Genomic DNA, 17,175 nt, shown 5'->3' on the forward strand with positions numbered 1-17,175 from the left:
ACAAAAAACTAGGTTTGTTTCTCGCAGCTGTCACGCGAGAATTATAAAATTTTTCTTCAGGAACAAGGGATCCAATAAAAAAATTAAGATTACTATTCACCTCTGTTGCGCGATCATTTAAACGTACAAAATAATTTATTTGCTTGAGGGTTTACAACAAAAACAGATATTATTACTCACCGCTGTTGCACGCGATGGTTTGACAGGAGGCAGCGACGTGGAGAACGGATCATTCACATCCCCAGGATCATCATCATCGATACCATCGAGGGCGTCCAAGATATCGACATCATCGTACCCGATGGTGTTGTCATTGTCATCAACGTCATCGTCATCGTCGTCATCGTCAATAGTTTCATAGTCATGTACAGGAGATTTAGGAGAAGGAGGTGTGATGGAAGGAGGCAATACACGGACGCCCTCAAGAACGGATTTGTAAGTGGAGGTTTTGAGAGATGCAATCGAGAGCGGAGAACCGCCAGATACGGAGGTATCAGTCATGATTGTATCAACGATGACACACGATCAGTGAAAGAGGGTCATGGTAAGTAGGACCGAGTTAATTCATTGGTTCAGGTTTTAATGTCGCCATGTTTACAAGGTAATTTCAGGATACGTTTCAGATCGGAACAATAGTGTGGTGTGTGTCAATGTTAGTGCAGGAAAATGCAGAAAAAATTGTGGAAAATTTTCGGTGGTTCAAGTCATTAGAAGTCAATGGTGTAGACACGGATGAGACGTCACGCCAGCGGAGGAAAAGTGAATACTGCAATTAGTTGCATGAATATTTAACAATAACATATACAATACACTCTTGCAGATACACCAAGTTCACTGAAAAATAAGAAGTAAAAAATAAGAAGTAAAAAATAATACTTTAGAATAGCTGTTAAGAGAAAGCAAGTTGATGCACGACATGAAAATTTTCCAAGTGTTTGGATCACATTTATATAATACAACTGACAAGCCTAATAAAACGTGTGAAATTAGAGACAGGAACAAATACGATCAGGCTAAAATGACTGCTTTTTAAGAGCTGGAATATTCGCTTGGTGACTTTCACTTCGAATAATGTTTGTGTTCGAATAATGTTCACTCCGAATTATGTTTGTGAAATGAAAAAAATTTTTAGATGAAGCAGCATCAAACAAAGCTACATTTAAAAAAAAAACATTTAAAGAATTAACGGTACTTTTATTTTATTTTAATGAATTTACGGAATTTTACAAAGAAATGTAGTACTAAAGTACTACACACAGCACATTCGCTAGTTGCAGAAGAAAGCTTGAGATGTGCAAGGTGTTCCCATGAATGGCATTATTCATGGTACTGAGTTCTCATTGAAGATTAACAGCTCGCGTCAGCTCCTGGCAAGCTTCTTAATTCCTTCACACGCTGATGATCCCTCAGATAAATTATGGCAGGATTATCTCTGGCCGCCCATCAAGCCGATCAATGATCGCCGCTAATTTTCAATGCGGATTAAGTAACTTGGCAAACACGAACTAAAGCAACTGCGATACCTCGCACAGATTTAATATGGTTACTTTTCACTTAATTTCAATTAAATGTAGGCGATGTTCAGTGTCATTATGAAATTTATATATCAATATTCCAATTCAAGGAAAACGTCATCATGAAACGACCTCAATAACGTATAGATAATAACTGATATATAACGACTGCCGTCCATGCGTAAAGAGATAAAATAAATTTGTTATTTGGACGGGAAATAGATAGATTTCTATTGAAAATATGAAACGCCGGCGAATGTGAAAATGAGCAAAACGAAATGAAGTAGTATTGAACTTCAAACGATTAAAAACCAAATGTATTATGATAAATCACATTACATAAGTATGATAATCACATTTCATAATAACCGTTGCAATATTTCGGCAACAATAAATTGAAGCCAAAGAACTAGAGAAAACTGCATGCTCGAAAAACTTTCCCCGTGAGAATGTAGGAAGAATCCGAAGTAGATAGGAAATAAAGCATTACTCAATACAACCGAAAGAATCTGTTTGTTTGATTCCCCAATCTGAACTGAAAGAAAGTCCTCACTATTACACACACGCATTGTTCAGGATAGTGAGCTCATCTTGCATTACTATCTTGAAGATAGGGCAACATTTCTCGATCACCAAAACTAGACGCTAATGACACGGATTAACAAGTCCCTCGCGTTGCTAAGTTGATACTCTATCCTGAGGGCATCTATACACAAGAATGTGTATCTATGAAAGCTTCACTGAAGTCTCAGCACCACGCAACGTCCGGGACACAAGGGGAGGCGCAAACAGTAAAAGGAGCAAGACAAGGATCTGCTTATGTAGAGACACCGGCGACGACGCTGAGCCACACCTTGCGCAACGATAGGCAGCGCCGGACTGCGGGTTGTCCGCAACTGCCTACTGGACCGCCCCAATACGGCGCCCGCTGCTACTGATACAATCGCGGTGTACGGGTTACGATTCCAGTTGCATCGAAACGAATTAGAAGCTAACGACAAGTTTTGCTGGAGTCATTTTACACTAATTCAAACCACACATAACAATGTTGAACAAGAATTAGATGATTGAATAGGTTTCAAAATTGAGGAATTCTTGCACGATTTTGATCAGACGTTCATGAAACCGTGCCCGTTTGGTGCTGGTTTCAAGATTCCATAAAAAATGAAAGCTGTAGCCTCAAGCAACGCCATAATAAATTTCAGATCCGAAACAGGTTTCCCAACTGAGAGTTACTTGCACGTGAACACCAAACATTCTTGATTGATCGAGTCATTTGTAAATATACTAAATTCATCCTACTTTCTCGCGCACGGAAAACCTTTTTCTCGTATATTTATAATATGAAATAATAGTACCGGTAATATGAGACACTAAACATGCCGATTCCTCAAACACTTTCAACCCTCGTCAGACTGAATCATCTTGAAACCTAACAATAGTGCCTAGTGTCGGTGTATTTGTACTTTGCTGTCCGACAAGGATTAAATAAAAATAGAACATGAGCGAAGAACTAAACTGTGAACGGCAGTAGCGGCACCGAATATATCAAGTGTCCCTGTCACTCTCGCCCTCTCATGGATACCATACACACTAGACCATAGATCGCCTAATATGACAACTTGATGTATCGACCCTCTAACTAGAAATCTCAGACAGTCTATAGGTGGCTCGCTTCGATACGACTTAGAACGTCGATAGGGACAGCAAAGTGTCGCAGCACAAAACAGGTGCACGAGTCACCGCTTTTACAACACAATAGCGTCTGGCGACACATTTTTCTTCAACATATCCAGAAAGTAGAGGAAAATTGGCTATTGAAAAGCTTCATTATATGAAACACCTGCATGCATGATTAACAGGAAAACGACTGCGAGGTTCTCTAATAACAAAGAAGTCATTTTCTTACTAAGAAACACAATCTGTAAATCAAGTACAATCCAAAAGCCTTCACAGGCTGAAAAAGAATTACTAGTTAAATTTTCGAAATTTAATTCGTTGCAGAAATCTATCAATCTTGTCCAGGTATGTCGATAACTTATAGCTTTCAATTTTACGTATGCCTGACAAGTTTGTACTTTACGTACGTTAGACGAGTTGTGGGTGTAGAGTGTAGACTGTAGGATGATGAGAGAGGGATAGATAGAGGGAAAGACGATGAGAGAGGGATAGAGTCCACACCTTTCTTCTCAGACCAAGATAACAAAGAAAGAACATCTAAATAGAATTAGTGGCAAAACTGAGGCAACTTAACTGGTTTTTAAAACATGCACAAATCCGAGTCAATAATACCATAAACAAAGTAAACCGGTTTCTGACTCGCATATATAGCATGCATATATAAGGAAAATTATAGTACGCTTCACAATCACAATCATAATATCGCTTCCACTCCATACGAGTTAAATCATTTAATAAACAGAATTAAGATCATATAATTACGCAAGCTATGAAGTGTGTGACGTCGCTCAAAATGGAGCACGTTGCATCCCCGAAAATTTAGCTCAGAATCCATGGAATTTGAAAAATTAATTATTTGCTAAATACTGCTACAGGAAACAGGAGTTTCAAAGTTTCGCTCATAGATACGAAAAGATTACAAAAAAGGTTGACAATAAATAACATGCATCAGAGAAATGCAATAAACTAACTGTGTTAATGACGCATGCATATGCATTTCTACAGGGAATAAAAATTCACACCACATGCATAAAGCATATTGAAGTAAAGAAACAGCATGGCAAGGAAGAACAGAGCGTGACACGTGAAACACTGCAGCACAGTAGAGACCGTATATACCACGTGAGCTCTAAGAGAAATGAATGCAATTTTGTCCATATAGCAATGCAATTTTCGTCATGGGTCATCCTGACTCAGTTGGGCTTGGCAGAAGGGCTTATCAGTGTTACGTCTGCTCCCTGTTCCCGCATAGGGTAAAAAAGTGCACCTCTTTTGGACAATGACACATTCATTTTCTTGAGCGTGCTTTGTAAGGAGCTTCCCTGCACAGCTGTTGAGCTATCAAAATACAGACCTTCCGAGCTGTCTGCACTGCAACACACAGCCAGCGACCTACTTGGTCAAAAACTGTTATTACCGATCTACCATACGATCAACGATATACCATACGATCACCGATCTACCATACGATAACCGATCTACCATACGATAACCGATCTACCATACGATAACCGATCTACCATACGATAACCGATCTACCATACGATTACCGATCTACCATACGATTACCGATCTACCATACGATTACCGATCTACCATACGGAAATTTGTAGGAGAAAATACCGATCCATCAACTTCAGCGACGGTACGATGTATTCGCAATGAATATAATACAGAAATTGTCTGAGCTCACTTCAAGACGAAAATCTTTCGGCTGCCGACTATAATGCACTATAGAAAAAGAACTTTTATGATAACGAACAGTTGCAACCGCAATCTAAACTAGCACACATCACTGGAGTCTAAACACGCAAGAATGGCAAGTTTGGCAACCGATTCTACTAAACTATTTGTAAATAATATTTTTGTTAACAAAGTGAATATGTTATCCATTAATTAGATAACCCAAGAGGCGGAATTCCAAGACCCAAGAAAAGGAAACAAGAAGCGAAGGACTTGTGAAGAAGATTTTAAGTGCAAGAGGAGAGCAATTGAGTGATGAGAGTCTCTCGGGAGTGAAAGACATCGTTATTCATGCGGCGGTGGAGCGAGCGTTCAGTAGCGCTGAGGGCAATCAAAGCTTTGCTAAACTGACGATCTTTGATGCTGCCTCGTAAATGGCTTGCCAGCAGTCATAAAATCGTGCATGCGGGCATTGCATCGAGGTACGAGTCGTACATGCAGCCACTGCATCGAGGTACGAGTCGTGCATGCAGCAAAGGCATCGAGGTACGAGTCGTGCATGCGACATTGCATCGAGGTACGAGTCGTGCACGCAGCCACTGCATCGAGGTACGAGTCGTGCATGCAGCCACTGCATCGAGGTACGAGTCGTGCATGCAGCCACTACAACGAAGGATAAGTCGAGCACGCAGACATTGGGTTGACCGAAATGATACGGTCACATTTGGCAATGAAGAAAAAATAAAATTTTAAGCAGGATTTCTAAAATGGTAGTAATAGCACCCGAACCTAACGATGACCAAGCCATCATAAGGGGTTTACGATGAACTTCTTTAGGGATACTTGGACAATTACAATGAGGAATTAGTCACGTGAGCGAGAGGAAATATTTTATTTCCAAGATGCAAATAAAGTAAGAATAATTAATGAGAGCAACATTAACTATTAAATATTAAACGTTTTGTTGAAATACTTTAAAAAATTCTCTAGACATCTGAGCAGCGTTTGAACGACACACAAGAGCCTAAATTTCCAAAGCATTATCGTACCGGAATTCAACTGGAACACAGCGACAACTGGTAGCAAAGCCTCCAGTGACAAACGCGTCTCGAGGCAACAGGTGTGTTGAGGTGGCTAAGAGATGACAAAGCAGCCGTCGATATCAAGGAACAAGCAACAGAGTAGAGAGAACCGTACGGAATGCGGGACAACACCTCGCATGCCGGCGCCGCACGTACGCGGCCCTGTAATTAAATAGCGTGACGATACACCATGAGCAGAAAATTCACTGCATAAACAACTTTGAGCTGTTACAGCGTCGGTAGCCCATAAACCGAATATTATTGTGGATTGAGTAATTTGAGATGACGATGAATAAATTCACTTAGCGAGCCACTCATTTGCTAACCAAGCGAAAATGTTCATTTCAATAAAACTTGAACAACAGGACTTAGATCCACGATAAAAAACATTGACCTGAGGTGCGTAACATTCACACTCAATTTATATCAGAACATGGATATTGCAGCGAACTTTTCGCTCTGCTTTCATAGCTTGATTCTAGAGGAAAAGTTAATATGGAACTGAACAAAAAAAAAAACAATAAAAGATATTACAAGGAAACCAAATAACTTTTTAGAAATCAATACCTTGGCTTACAATAAACTTGGCCCAACTTTGATGTAAGCCATAGTGTGTTAGGTTTTTAACTATAACCGATGTGAGTATTTTAAGAAATATTAAATACAAATTGAATATAGCTACAACTCAGGAGAAGCAATGATACGTGGAAACCCTTGTGAAGATGTTGCCTGTGCCAATTATACACTCGAGGTACGTATGAAAGAATTGTCATAACGCGGTCAACATGAATACGGCGTTTACATACTCATCCGTAGGCACGAGTTACGAGAAACAAAAACGTCGAGAGCGGATAACAAACAACGAAAAGACAATGAACAGGAAGTACAGCTGCGAAGTGTGAAAAATTATAAAAACAGCATGTATCCAGGTTACGTAATTCTATTCAATACGTAGAATAAATTATTTACTGAGAAGACCAGGCAATTAAGACATAACGAAACAACGTTGGTAACAAATTGATCTAGTTCAGATAAGTTTTCATCAACGTTGTCTCAACGTAAAATGTCATATTACCGTTGCTGTAGTCTTACATCAATTCTGATTCTCAAATTGAAAAAGTTTAAGAAGCTAGGAAGAATTGTTAGTCAAAATATGCAGCTTTCAAGCACAATGTTAAAGCTCAAACGATCAATTAAAGGAGGAATTAAGTCAACACGGATACAATGGGCGCAGGGGAATTTAATTAATTTATTAATTAATTAATTTATCCCTATTTATTAATTTATTATTAATTTATATTTATTAATTTATAATTAATTAATTTATATTATTAATTTAATTAATTTATCCCTATAAACAGGGGGGAAACGTGAAATTTTTCCAATTAGAAGCCAGATAAGTGAAAATTTTCTTGCTACTCTCGAGCTAAGAATTTTTTTACTAAGTTTTCGATTTTTATAACAAGTTATAAAATCGTTGAGGTTTCCTAACAAAGATATCGAGAATATCCCATAATTACCTCAATTGTAATAAACACGGCACTGATTATTCAAAGCGCCTCGCAGACATGCTTCCAACAAAGCTTTCAAACTCCCACATTAAGCGTGTACTTTCATATAAATCTACTTTCTACATCCAATCGTATTTAACCAAACTCAAATGAAGATAAGTTATCAACTACCGTTGTATTGGGACATTTCGGCACGCAAGTAAAGTTCGCTCGAGAAATCTCGTTTTCCACAGACTTGCTTTGCACGATACATGAGGCAACAAAAGCACTTGTCTGGAATGGATGAAAAAGTATTTTCTATTTTTCTGTCAGAATTCTACGTAAGTCACAGACTGACAGTATGTCCATGCCCAACCTTGTACACCTAAAACTAGTAGCGCACAAGCTAATCCAGGAGCAGGTTTAGCCGCCACAACACACCGAGGTATAGAGAGGGACATAACACCAGTATAAATTAAGCTGGTATCACATGGCAGCACGACTACCAGAGCACGACCATTCTTCATATTTCACTCAACAAACCTCTACTCAACTGTCAACTCAGAGACCGTGGTGTGTACCCTGTTGCTCACTTTACATCTAAATGTTATTGCTAGAATTTAAAAGCAAAGAATAGTCCACAAAAATTCACATCTTTATAGAAAACGTTTCTAATTTGTAACACTAGATTCTACGAACTGACGATGGAGCTGGTCTTCGAAACGCTTTCTATTAAGATATGAATTTTTGTGGACTATTATTTGCTTTTAAAATCTTAGTTAATTTGCTATTTAAGCAAACAAGTGACATCAATGTTATTCTTTGTTAATCATCAGAATAATTTCAAAATAAAATAGATAAGAGTATTAAACTAGTCTGACGAAACATTCCGTGCAGATTGTCTCTTAAATGTAATCAAGAGCAAATGAAATGTTGATAAAAATGTTCAAACGCCGTTTACAATTGTTACAATTTCCACAATATTTTTTCAGGTGATATTTCAATTGCAAAGTTATAGCGTTATTGAACTATTCGTCGATAACATACAAATCAATCACAACGTATAGGAACATTATAAAACTGAACACAAACAAAATATCAATATTGTTGATATTTCTTTTACAACTTTGATAAGTTAGAACAAGATCAGATGATATCATAGAAATATACGGAGTAAAACTACTTGCAAATAATAACTACAAAGTTAACAGGAATGTGCTTGTTACACCAGGAACAAATATAAACAAAATAAGGAATAATTACTTGGAAAATGTAAGGAAAGTTATCGATCCTTTTTTGACATTTCCAAAGATTCGTACGTTTGTTTCTAATGCGAGTTATAGTTTGTTCAGGTCTAAAAAAACAATTCAATATTCCAATGGAAAAGTTACAATACGCTACCAGTGCACAGTTGAACGGCATGGCCTTGCATAGGTGGACGTGCCAATTAAAATCTCATTAGCATAAATGGGAGTTGAGGCAAATCGAGACCACGCTAGATTTTTGGATTATAAATAATCCATTTAAAAACGTATTTATTTCTTTATATATTTTTTAGTCGGTAAAGAAACAGAATGCTCCCCCCTATTAACCTTACATCATTTAATTTGAATGCAAAAAAGTTACATCATATTCAGTAAAAAAGTGCGTTGAATTTTTGACGTATCAAGTTATTCCAGCCCAAGATACAAGTAATTTACACCCCATCTCTTTAGGTAGATAAAATGAGTTGAATATTTTACATTCAAACGAAGCTGGGAGGACAACTAAAAAAACTCAGTTGACGCACAACATAATCAAAACGTGTAAGAATTATATAAACGAGATTGTAAAAAAAAAACGGATAAAAGCATCGTACCTCTGGTCCGCATAGACGACCGAAGCGACTTGATTTCAGCGCCACAAGAATCCACCATCTTGATGGCTCGCTCAACATCGTTTTCAGATCCACTCCACATTTTGAAAATTCAACGAATGTTTCACTAAAGCCGACTACGGCAGTAAAATTTCTTTAAATTAATAGACGCTAAACCCAAATTTCCATACGAAAATTAATTTCGAATTCTCCAGTTAATCAATACATTAGTTACCACATACAGTGTCAAAAATATCAGGTAAAAATTTAGCAGTTAAAAAAATAGCAGATTCCCTAAAGCGAATCGAATAAGACCTGAACTTTGATTCGAGAGACTAGGAAATAATTTCGAACCACGAGACCGAATTACAGAGAAGTAACATGGCGGAGTCAACAAGGACGGACATGGACCGCAGGATTCAAGATAAATAGAGCGGACCAGCCTGCAGAGGCGGCTAGCGGTCAACATCCGGCTTGAAGGAACGCGTTGCAATAAAACAGGCAGCTGGCACAGATCGAAACGGAGCACAAGATCCCGACACTTGTGTCAATATAGAAAACAAAATGTAAAACGAGAGGTACGTTTTTCATTAATACATGGAAAACCAATGTGACGGGCAGAAGTCCAAGATCGGTTTAGAGCGCTAAGTCCCAATAATCTTTCCAGTATTGAAAAGAAAATTTCAAACAAGGTTGGCGCCGTGCGTTGCTTTGGCTTCAACCTTGTTTAAAATTTTATCAGCGCAACTGGAAGAGAAGATACGGAGAAAGAGCATTACGACGAAGTGAAAATACGTACGAAAGAAGATAGTTATATACTAAATGATGAAATACGGAGGGATAATAGAAATAAGGGAACGGATGTAATCCCAGACCTAGTAGTCGCACATCGGAAACTGTAGTACAATGAATACGCTAACTAATCCTACAATGGTCGCGTGGATTACATATGAAATCCATGCATGAAATCAATGATCAATCTAGTCAGGTTAGAATATCGATGAGTTCTAAGACAAGAACATAAACAATATAACGTTCACTAAGAAGCCAGTGTATCGTAAAACATAAGAATCCTGTATTTGGCAAACAGGTTTCTGCCTACACCTCATTATAGGAATAGAAATCGGCGTCCGACGCCCGAGATAGACTCGTTGATCTAAATTTAACGGTTGACAAAGAAGATCCTTAAAATTTATGTCCCAGACAGTGAAAAACAAACCACCGAAAATATTAATATGCCACAAAAAATCTCCAAACACGACGAATGATCATAGGAAACATAGTTGACAGTGGCAGGGGCGAAGCCTAACTGAGAGTGGAGACACGTCCAAGGCTAGTGAGCTTAGGTATAATGAAGCACTCATATTGCAGCACTGCATCAACACTCGCGCATCTGTTGCACCACGCGCCTCTCGTGTTGATGCAAGACTCGCTATAAAATTCATTACGACCTCAGAAGCGACGTTTGTTATGTTCCAAATCCATCAGGCATAATGGTAAGATCGACATTAGAAATGCTACAAGTATTCGTATGATAACTTATGCATTATATGACATCTGCTCTAAAAACTTGAGAGTTGTAATCAGAAAGTAACACAATTCACCCAAATGCAACATTGTATGGGGAACACGAAGACATTCATTTTAAATTATGACCATTGTACAGTAGAGATTTTATTTTTCATATTCTAGTACATTTTACAGAAGGTTTGTGTTTGTTTGAGAGTGTTTTGACTTTTTTTTTTTTTTTGTTTCAGAGTGTTTTGTATTAAAATTAAAAAATTATTGTAAAATTATTTTCATAATTTAATAGATATGAAGATTTTCTCAGAATATACGAAATTACAATTTCATTCAAGATTAGAAATGGGATCTGAATTTCACCTCATATCGCTACAGAATTTTTTCCTAGCAACATTACATTTGTCTGAAAATTAGCAACGGGATTCCGGGAGTTTAGAAAATTTTCACGGCGGTTTGCCTACATCGAGCAACGCCAGGTTAAGCTGCCAGTCCATAATATACTAGCGAAATTCATTCGTAGGTTCCATGTAAGCCTTGTATAAAGTAAATTTACGAAGATTTACATGTACAATTTACATTTCGAACGCGTATCAAAAATACCTAGCATGCGGATAGTAAATGAGGCCGTGCCTCAATTTTGAATGGCGGAATCGGAAGACCTTAAAAATATAACTCAGTACTCACTGCAGGGAGTAACAGAGAGCGCATTTTCTCGTCAACGAAAACGTTGTCACGGACGGACAGACAGACGGACATAACTAGCACAAAGGCGCTTTCTTTCAATAAATGAGAAAATGCTAAAAAGGATGAAATTTATGTTGAAACTTTGAAATTTAATTTTGATAAAGGGGTGTACATTTTATTTATAACACAAAATTTTTATTTACTTCAATTTCAGACGTGAATTAACTGTGAATTTTATGCTAAATGGCCGTTGAACCGGTTGTTCATTATTAAACATTATTTTTGTTTAAAAATATACAGCACGATTAAATGAAACTGGATTAATTTGAAAAAGATTATGGCCATAAGAGTTAATAGGAATGGGGCTAATTGAAATGGGGTTATAGGAAGATGAATGAGAAGATTCGGGGTTGCGGTCAAACGGATTAGGAACGTGGCTAAGTTAAACGTGATTATGATGAAAGTGGTTAAGAAGAACGGGGTTGTGAGATACTGCATTAGGTGAATGGGATTCTTAAATAGGGATTATCTATTCTTAATGTCAGGTTAAGCATCAATTCAATAAGAACATATTAAAAGGTTTCAAATTCGAAATATGGGGCTTAATTTTCTTTGTCTTTTAACTCTCTACCACCGTTTGTCACTCTCCAGGAACATAAATTTCAACTTAAATTATACGTAAACTATGAAGTATAGCAACCTGAGGACGGTAGTACGCAACAGAGAACATTTTAAAGTTGTCGTACGTGGCGGCAACCATCAGTGCGAGTCATTTTGCGTTCACTAAAACGTATCCTTTTTGGGAAGTAGGCTTGTGACAATATTGCTCCGGTTACTCATGTCAGGCGGTAGAGAGTCAATTGGAATTTCTTAATTTATAATAACTTCAGTTTAAAACCTATTATCGTTGCAGGAAAAACAATTAGAAAACGGGACTCTGAAATCTAAGGAATTGTCTATGCACAGAAATGTTATAATACAACTGAGTACACAGCAATTGCATTTTCAACACTATTGAATGCTAATGGGAAAATTGAAAATAAAATTTGAAAAATTGAATCACTGGAAATTGAAACGTGTTGAAAAACACTTTCAACACGATAAGGATGTGGAATCCATAGAGGTAGATGGCTCTTAAATTATTCAAGAAATTCAACAAATCCAATTGTTAACAATTTCACAATTTCATACTCCCGCTGCAGAGCATTCAACATAAAACTGTGAACCAGAGACCAAAAACACCATCAGGAACAACCCGCCAGCAGGTAATCTACATCAGGAATAACCAATGCTATGGTCTCTAGTGACAACCTTGTTACAGTCGTGACTAATCCAGGCTCCCAGGAAGAGTAATGTAAACAATAATTTAGTTTCCAAGATCATTGCGTTCAAATAAGCCCAATTAGCTTGCCCTTGTTTATCAACAATATTGCATGGTAACGGTATGTTTATTTTAAAAAGGATAGCTAACACGGAGTTAGTTTCTTCAACATTGAACAATGTTTATAGATGAGATACACTCACTACAAAAAAAGCTAAGAAGATTAATATATAATAATAAAGAAGTGTTGAGAAACAGGGTTATTTGGACCATTCTTAGTGCTTCCCTTTTTGTGATACAAAGTCACATAGCAAACATATGAAGCATGCATCTTCATTGCAATTATAGGTTATCTCATGGTACTTAAAGAGCCATCAACACAATTAATCCAAGGCAAGAACTTTACGAGTTATGGAATTTTCTTCTCTTGACAGTAAAAACCGTCCAAGTTACCACATTTTATGGTATTTTTTTGACAATATTTTTATATTGTCAATATCATTTATATTTTTTTTAGTGTGCACACATAAAAATTGCACAAGATTGTCCATAACAACAGTTAATTGAATACTAAATTAGTTGTTTTCAGATTTCGTAACACATTCTTACACATAATAAGCTGATTTTATTAACAAAGGTTTCCTATGTATGACATATAAACCCACGTACAGAGAAAAAGACTCCTTGTCGTGTCAGGCACAGAGGAGAACATGAATTAGGACATACAACAGTGGAACTTGGTGCACCCAACAAATGATAGTCAAGTCAATGAAACTAGCCCCCAATACCAACCATGGATAGTTAAGTCAGTGAAACCAGCCTCCAAACCTTACAATGGTTAGTTAGGTCAATGAAACTTACACCATAAACCCAACAATGGTTAGTTAGGTCAATGAAAATAGCCACCATAAAAGAAAACAAGGGTTAGTCAGGTTAAAAGCAAAAAGCCTTCAGGCTTTAAGCTCACCTGCTCGTGCTGATGCATAGGTGCCAGCTGCAAGAATAATTATTCAGTTTAGAGATAATATGAATAGCTACAAAATTAACTGGTCTGCAATCCATGGCACATATAACAGATTTTTTAATTTAAAACCTATTTGCTAAAAGAACATTTCTTTGACTGAAAGAAATGGGGATTTATCTGCTACCATCATCATTCAAATTAACATGGTACATTTCCTACAGCTAGATCTACTTGAATCATGATACGCTGCCCAGCAAGGTTCTTAATCAAAACCACTAGCTGCAGAATTGAGTTTCCAAAGAATAATATTATCACCAGTATTGAGGTTCTTAAAACTACAGCAGCTAATATTAGGTTTCAAAACTAGTATAAAAAATGGAAAATAATGCAAAAGCTCCAATAATGAGCCTGAACCACCCCTTGGCATCCATGCCTACCAATCTTGAATATTGAGCGAATTTTTCCAACAATGCAGGCTAAAATTACTTTTACAAGAAAATTCTTCAAAATTGAATGTTACAATAAACCATTTTACTTCACACACAGTCTTGACTTCATCTTGTATTTAAGACAATTTTGATGCTCACAGCTCAATCATGCAGTTTTATTTATGATTAGGTAAGAGGTAATTCATTCAGAGAGAATCCTGTGGCTACAAAAATGGAAGGAGAAATCTTGTCTAGGCTGGTGAAGTGGATATAGATACAATTTGCCTGTCTGCTTCCAAGTAAGACAAGAACAGTTACACAATTGTGAAGCAGTTAAAATGAAGCACTTTTAAAATAAACCAGGATCAAATTTTCTTCTATTTAAAAACAATATGATACTGTAGACAAGTATTATGCTGTTATTACTGACAACTTAAATTTTTGGGAATCAGGGAACTTGTAGCTTGCAATATAAAATCTTTCACAGAATATTAGAATTCTTACTTGAAGATAGATTATTCAACAGGTTTACTAATCTAAAATCTACTCCCTCTCCTCCCTTCCTCTCAGCCTATTTCAGGAAGATGAATGTTTTTGAAAAAATTTTCTCATGTGAAATGACCTCCAAGAAACCAATCAACTGGGCACTTTGGGCAAGATCAATTTTAATCTGAGCAAATATCAATTGCCATTGACAGTTGCACAGAGCAAGCAGCAACAATCTGGCATTGTACATAGGTACTAGGTACAGTCACTAGTATGTGCATGTACAATCATTACAATGAAATGCAGCTACATGATACAATTGCATGATTACAGTCACATCTGTTGGCACTGCTAATAGATAAAGCAGCCAAATTGGCAGCAGTAGGAATTATGTTTATGACTTTAGGGTTTAGGGTCAGAAAAATATAACTTGGTAATCAATGCAGTGAGTGACAGAGCGCATTTTCTTGTTGACGAAAACGTGAAGTCACAGACGGACAGACAGAGATGGCGAGCACAATAGTGCATTTTTTCCATAAATGAGAAAATGCTCTAAAAAGGCCCCCTAGGTATTAGCCTGCTGCCCTAATTGGAACATTGGGCATAAGTTTCCTAAAATTGCACATAAAAATGGTCATTTCATGTTTTATTTAAAAAAATAGTGAAAATAGGAAAAGGCCAAAAAGACAGATGAAATTGGCCAGATTCATAGGCATTTAGGCTAATTCACTGATGGTTTCTGCCCAAGTTTGGCAAGTTATTACTTTGGCCAAGTGCCTGGCCAGTGGACAGACCAAACTTGAGGAAGTAGCATTACTGTAGCAATAAGCTGCTAAAAAGTTAGCCAAAAAATAATGAATTACAAATATCAGGCATAGTTTTTAAAAAATTGCAGATAACATTCGGTATTTCATGCATAATTTATAGGAGTTGCAGGTTAAAATATATCCATAATTGTAACAGAAAAACATAGAAAGGTAAGAAATTATTCATGCACATGGATACTTTTGTTGCATTCATTCATGAATCATGAGTGGCTTTTGCTTGTTTTTTTTCAGTTTGGTTAACCTTAGCCATAACAATAACAAGATTCATAGAACAAGATTCCTATAACACAATTCCAACAAGATGAATCAACTGTTTTTGTTTTACTTTCTTTCTTAGTTTTTAATTGTTGACACAAATTATGATACAAAAATTCAATGTTGGGGTGCTAGATTACTAATTTATCAAAAATATGTCATTTAGGATCTGCAAGAATCCATTAATATAAATAATAAGTAGAAAAATTCCACTCTTACACTTTACAGTCCCTGGCCAGTGGCCACATTCCCACATTATTTTCCTAGGTACTACGCTACTTTTGAAAAATTCAAGTATGCTAGGCCTACTAGCCTAATTTCCATGCTCAATTGCTCATTAACTTAATGAGTAAAAAATGAGATTATTGTGCAGAAAATATTTATAAATAAACCTTTCAATATTTTACGTTTCACCAGTAAATATGTTTCAAAAAAACGCAGCAAGAACCAATTCTTGAAAGGATGATTCCAACTTGAATTTGAAAGTGGCCTCCTACTTAGTACTTACTGGGCACTCGTCTTGGAACTTTTGAAGAAATAACAAGAAAATAGTGTAGCTATGAACCGCATAGAGATATCATCGTAAAAATATTATCTACGAATAAGATGTAATAAAAAACACAAAACAATGAACATACCTGATTTATTCATCATCAGCCACTAAAAATAACAGCTGTATTAGACGTGCGGCGCCAACGATCGAACCACTTGTTTTGTTTATGTCAACGTTCAACTGAGCAGCGGAAAGCGCAAAGTTTGATCCGCCAGGGTGTGTCATTATTGACATAAATCCACATATGCAGAAACAAAGCAAAATAGTCGAACAAATGACCTTTGCAATTTTGAAAATATTCATTTATTCACTTTTGCACACATTTGGGCATTCAACATTGCAGGTAAGTTTTGTTTTATTAGACGAATACAATGGCTTGTTCGGAACTTATTACAACCCTTACCCTTTCGATGAAATTATAAATATTTTTCGAATGATTTTGCCTTAAATTCTGTGCCTTAAACGGCAATGAGATAAGTCTGAAACTTTTGTGACAACTTCTCTAATCTCTTTCTAAAAACTGCTATTTTACTACCGGATTTCCACAAGCGAGTTTCCCGTCGATTGAGTGTCGATTTTTTGCTGTGGATTTCAGTCAATGTTTTTGGTTGAAAAAGACGTCTCGGACGAATTTACGGCCAGACCCCGCGGTTGAAAAAACCTCAGTGACACTTATTCAGCGTTAAATTCTGTCAACCAATATTTAGGAGGTTTTCGCGCTTCAAACGTTAGTTTTCATCGATCAAACTAGAACAGAAACTAATGGCTAATGCTGTAATGCAGTACTTCAAAATACTTCTAAAAGCTTGAGATACTGGTCGCGGAGAAA

At 36.8% G+C, this 17,175-nt stretch overlaps 1 protein-coding gene across 3 annotated transcripts in view; it reads right to left on the reverse strand.

Annotated features, from left to right (window-relative positions):
• LOC108667474 (septin-7) overlaps positions 1-16,508 on the reverse strand; it is a 77,257-nt gene extending 60,749 nt beyond the window's left edge. The window contains exons 1-3 of one of the 3 annotated variants that reach the window (XM_018154504.1): positions 16,432-16,508; positions 13,801-13,827; positions 3,258-3,259 (exon numbers count right to left, since the gene is read on the reverse strand). In XM_018154504.1, the coding sequence (XP_018009993.1) occupies positions 3,258-3,259; positions 13,801-13,827; positions 16,432-16,447 (45 nt within the window). In that variant the 5' untranslated portion in view covers positions 16,448-16,508. Of the gene's footprint in view, positions 1-180; positions 846-3,257; positions 3,260-13,800; positions 13,828-16,431 lie in introns of those variants that run through there. The other 2 variants (XM_018154506.1, XM_018154503.2) reach the window with 2 other exon arrangements.
• Between the last annotated feature and the right edge of the window lie 667 nt (positions 16,509-17,175).

The sequence above is a fragment of the Hyalella azteca genome, unplaced genomic scaffold, assembly GCF_000764305.2.
Source record: "Hyalella azteca isolate HAZT.00-mixed unplaced genomic scaffold, Hazt_2.0.2 contig2766, whole genome shotgun sequence".
In the NCBI taxonomy this organism is placed as follows: Eukaryota; Metazoa; Arthropoda; class Malacostraca; order Amphipoda; family Hyalellidae; genus Hyalella; species Hyalella azteca.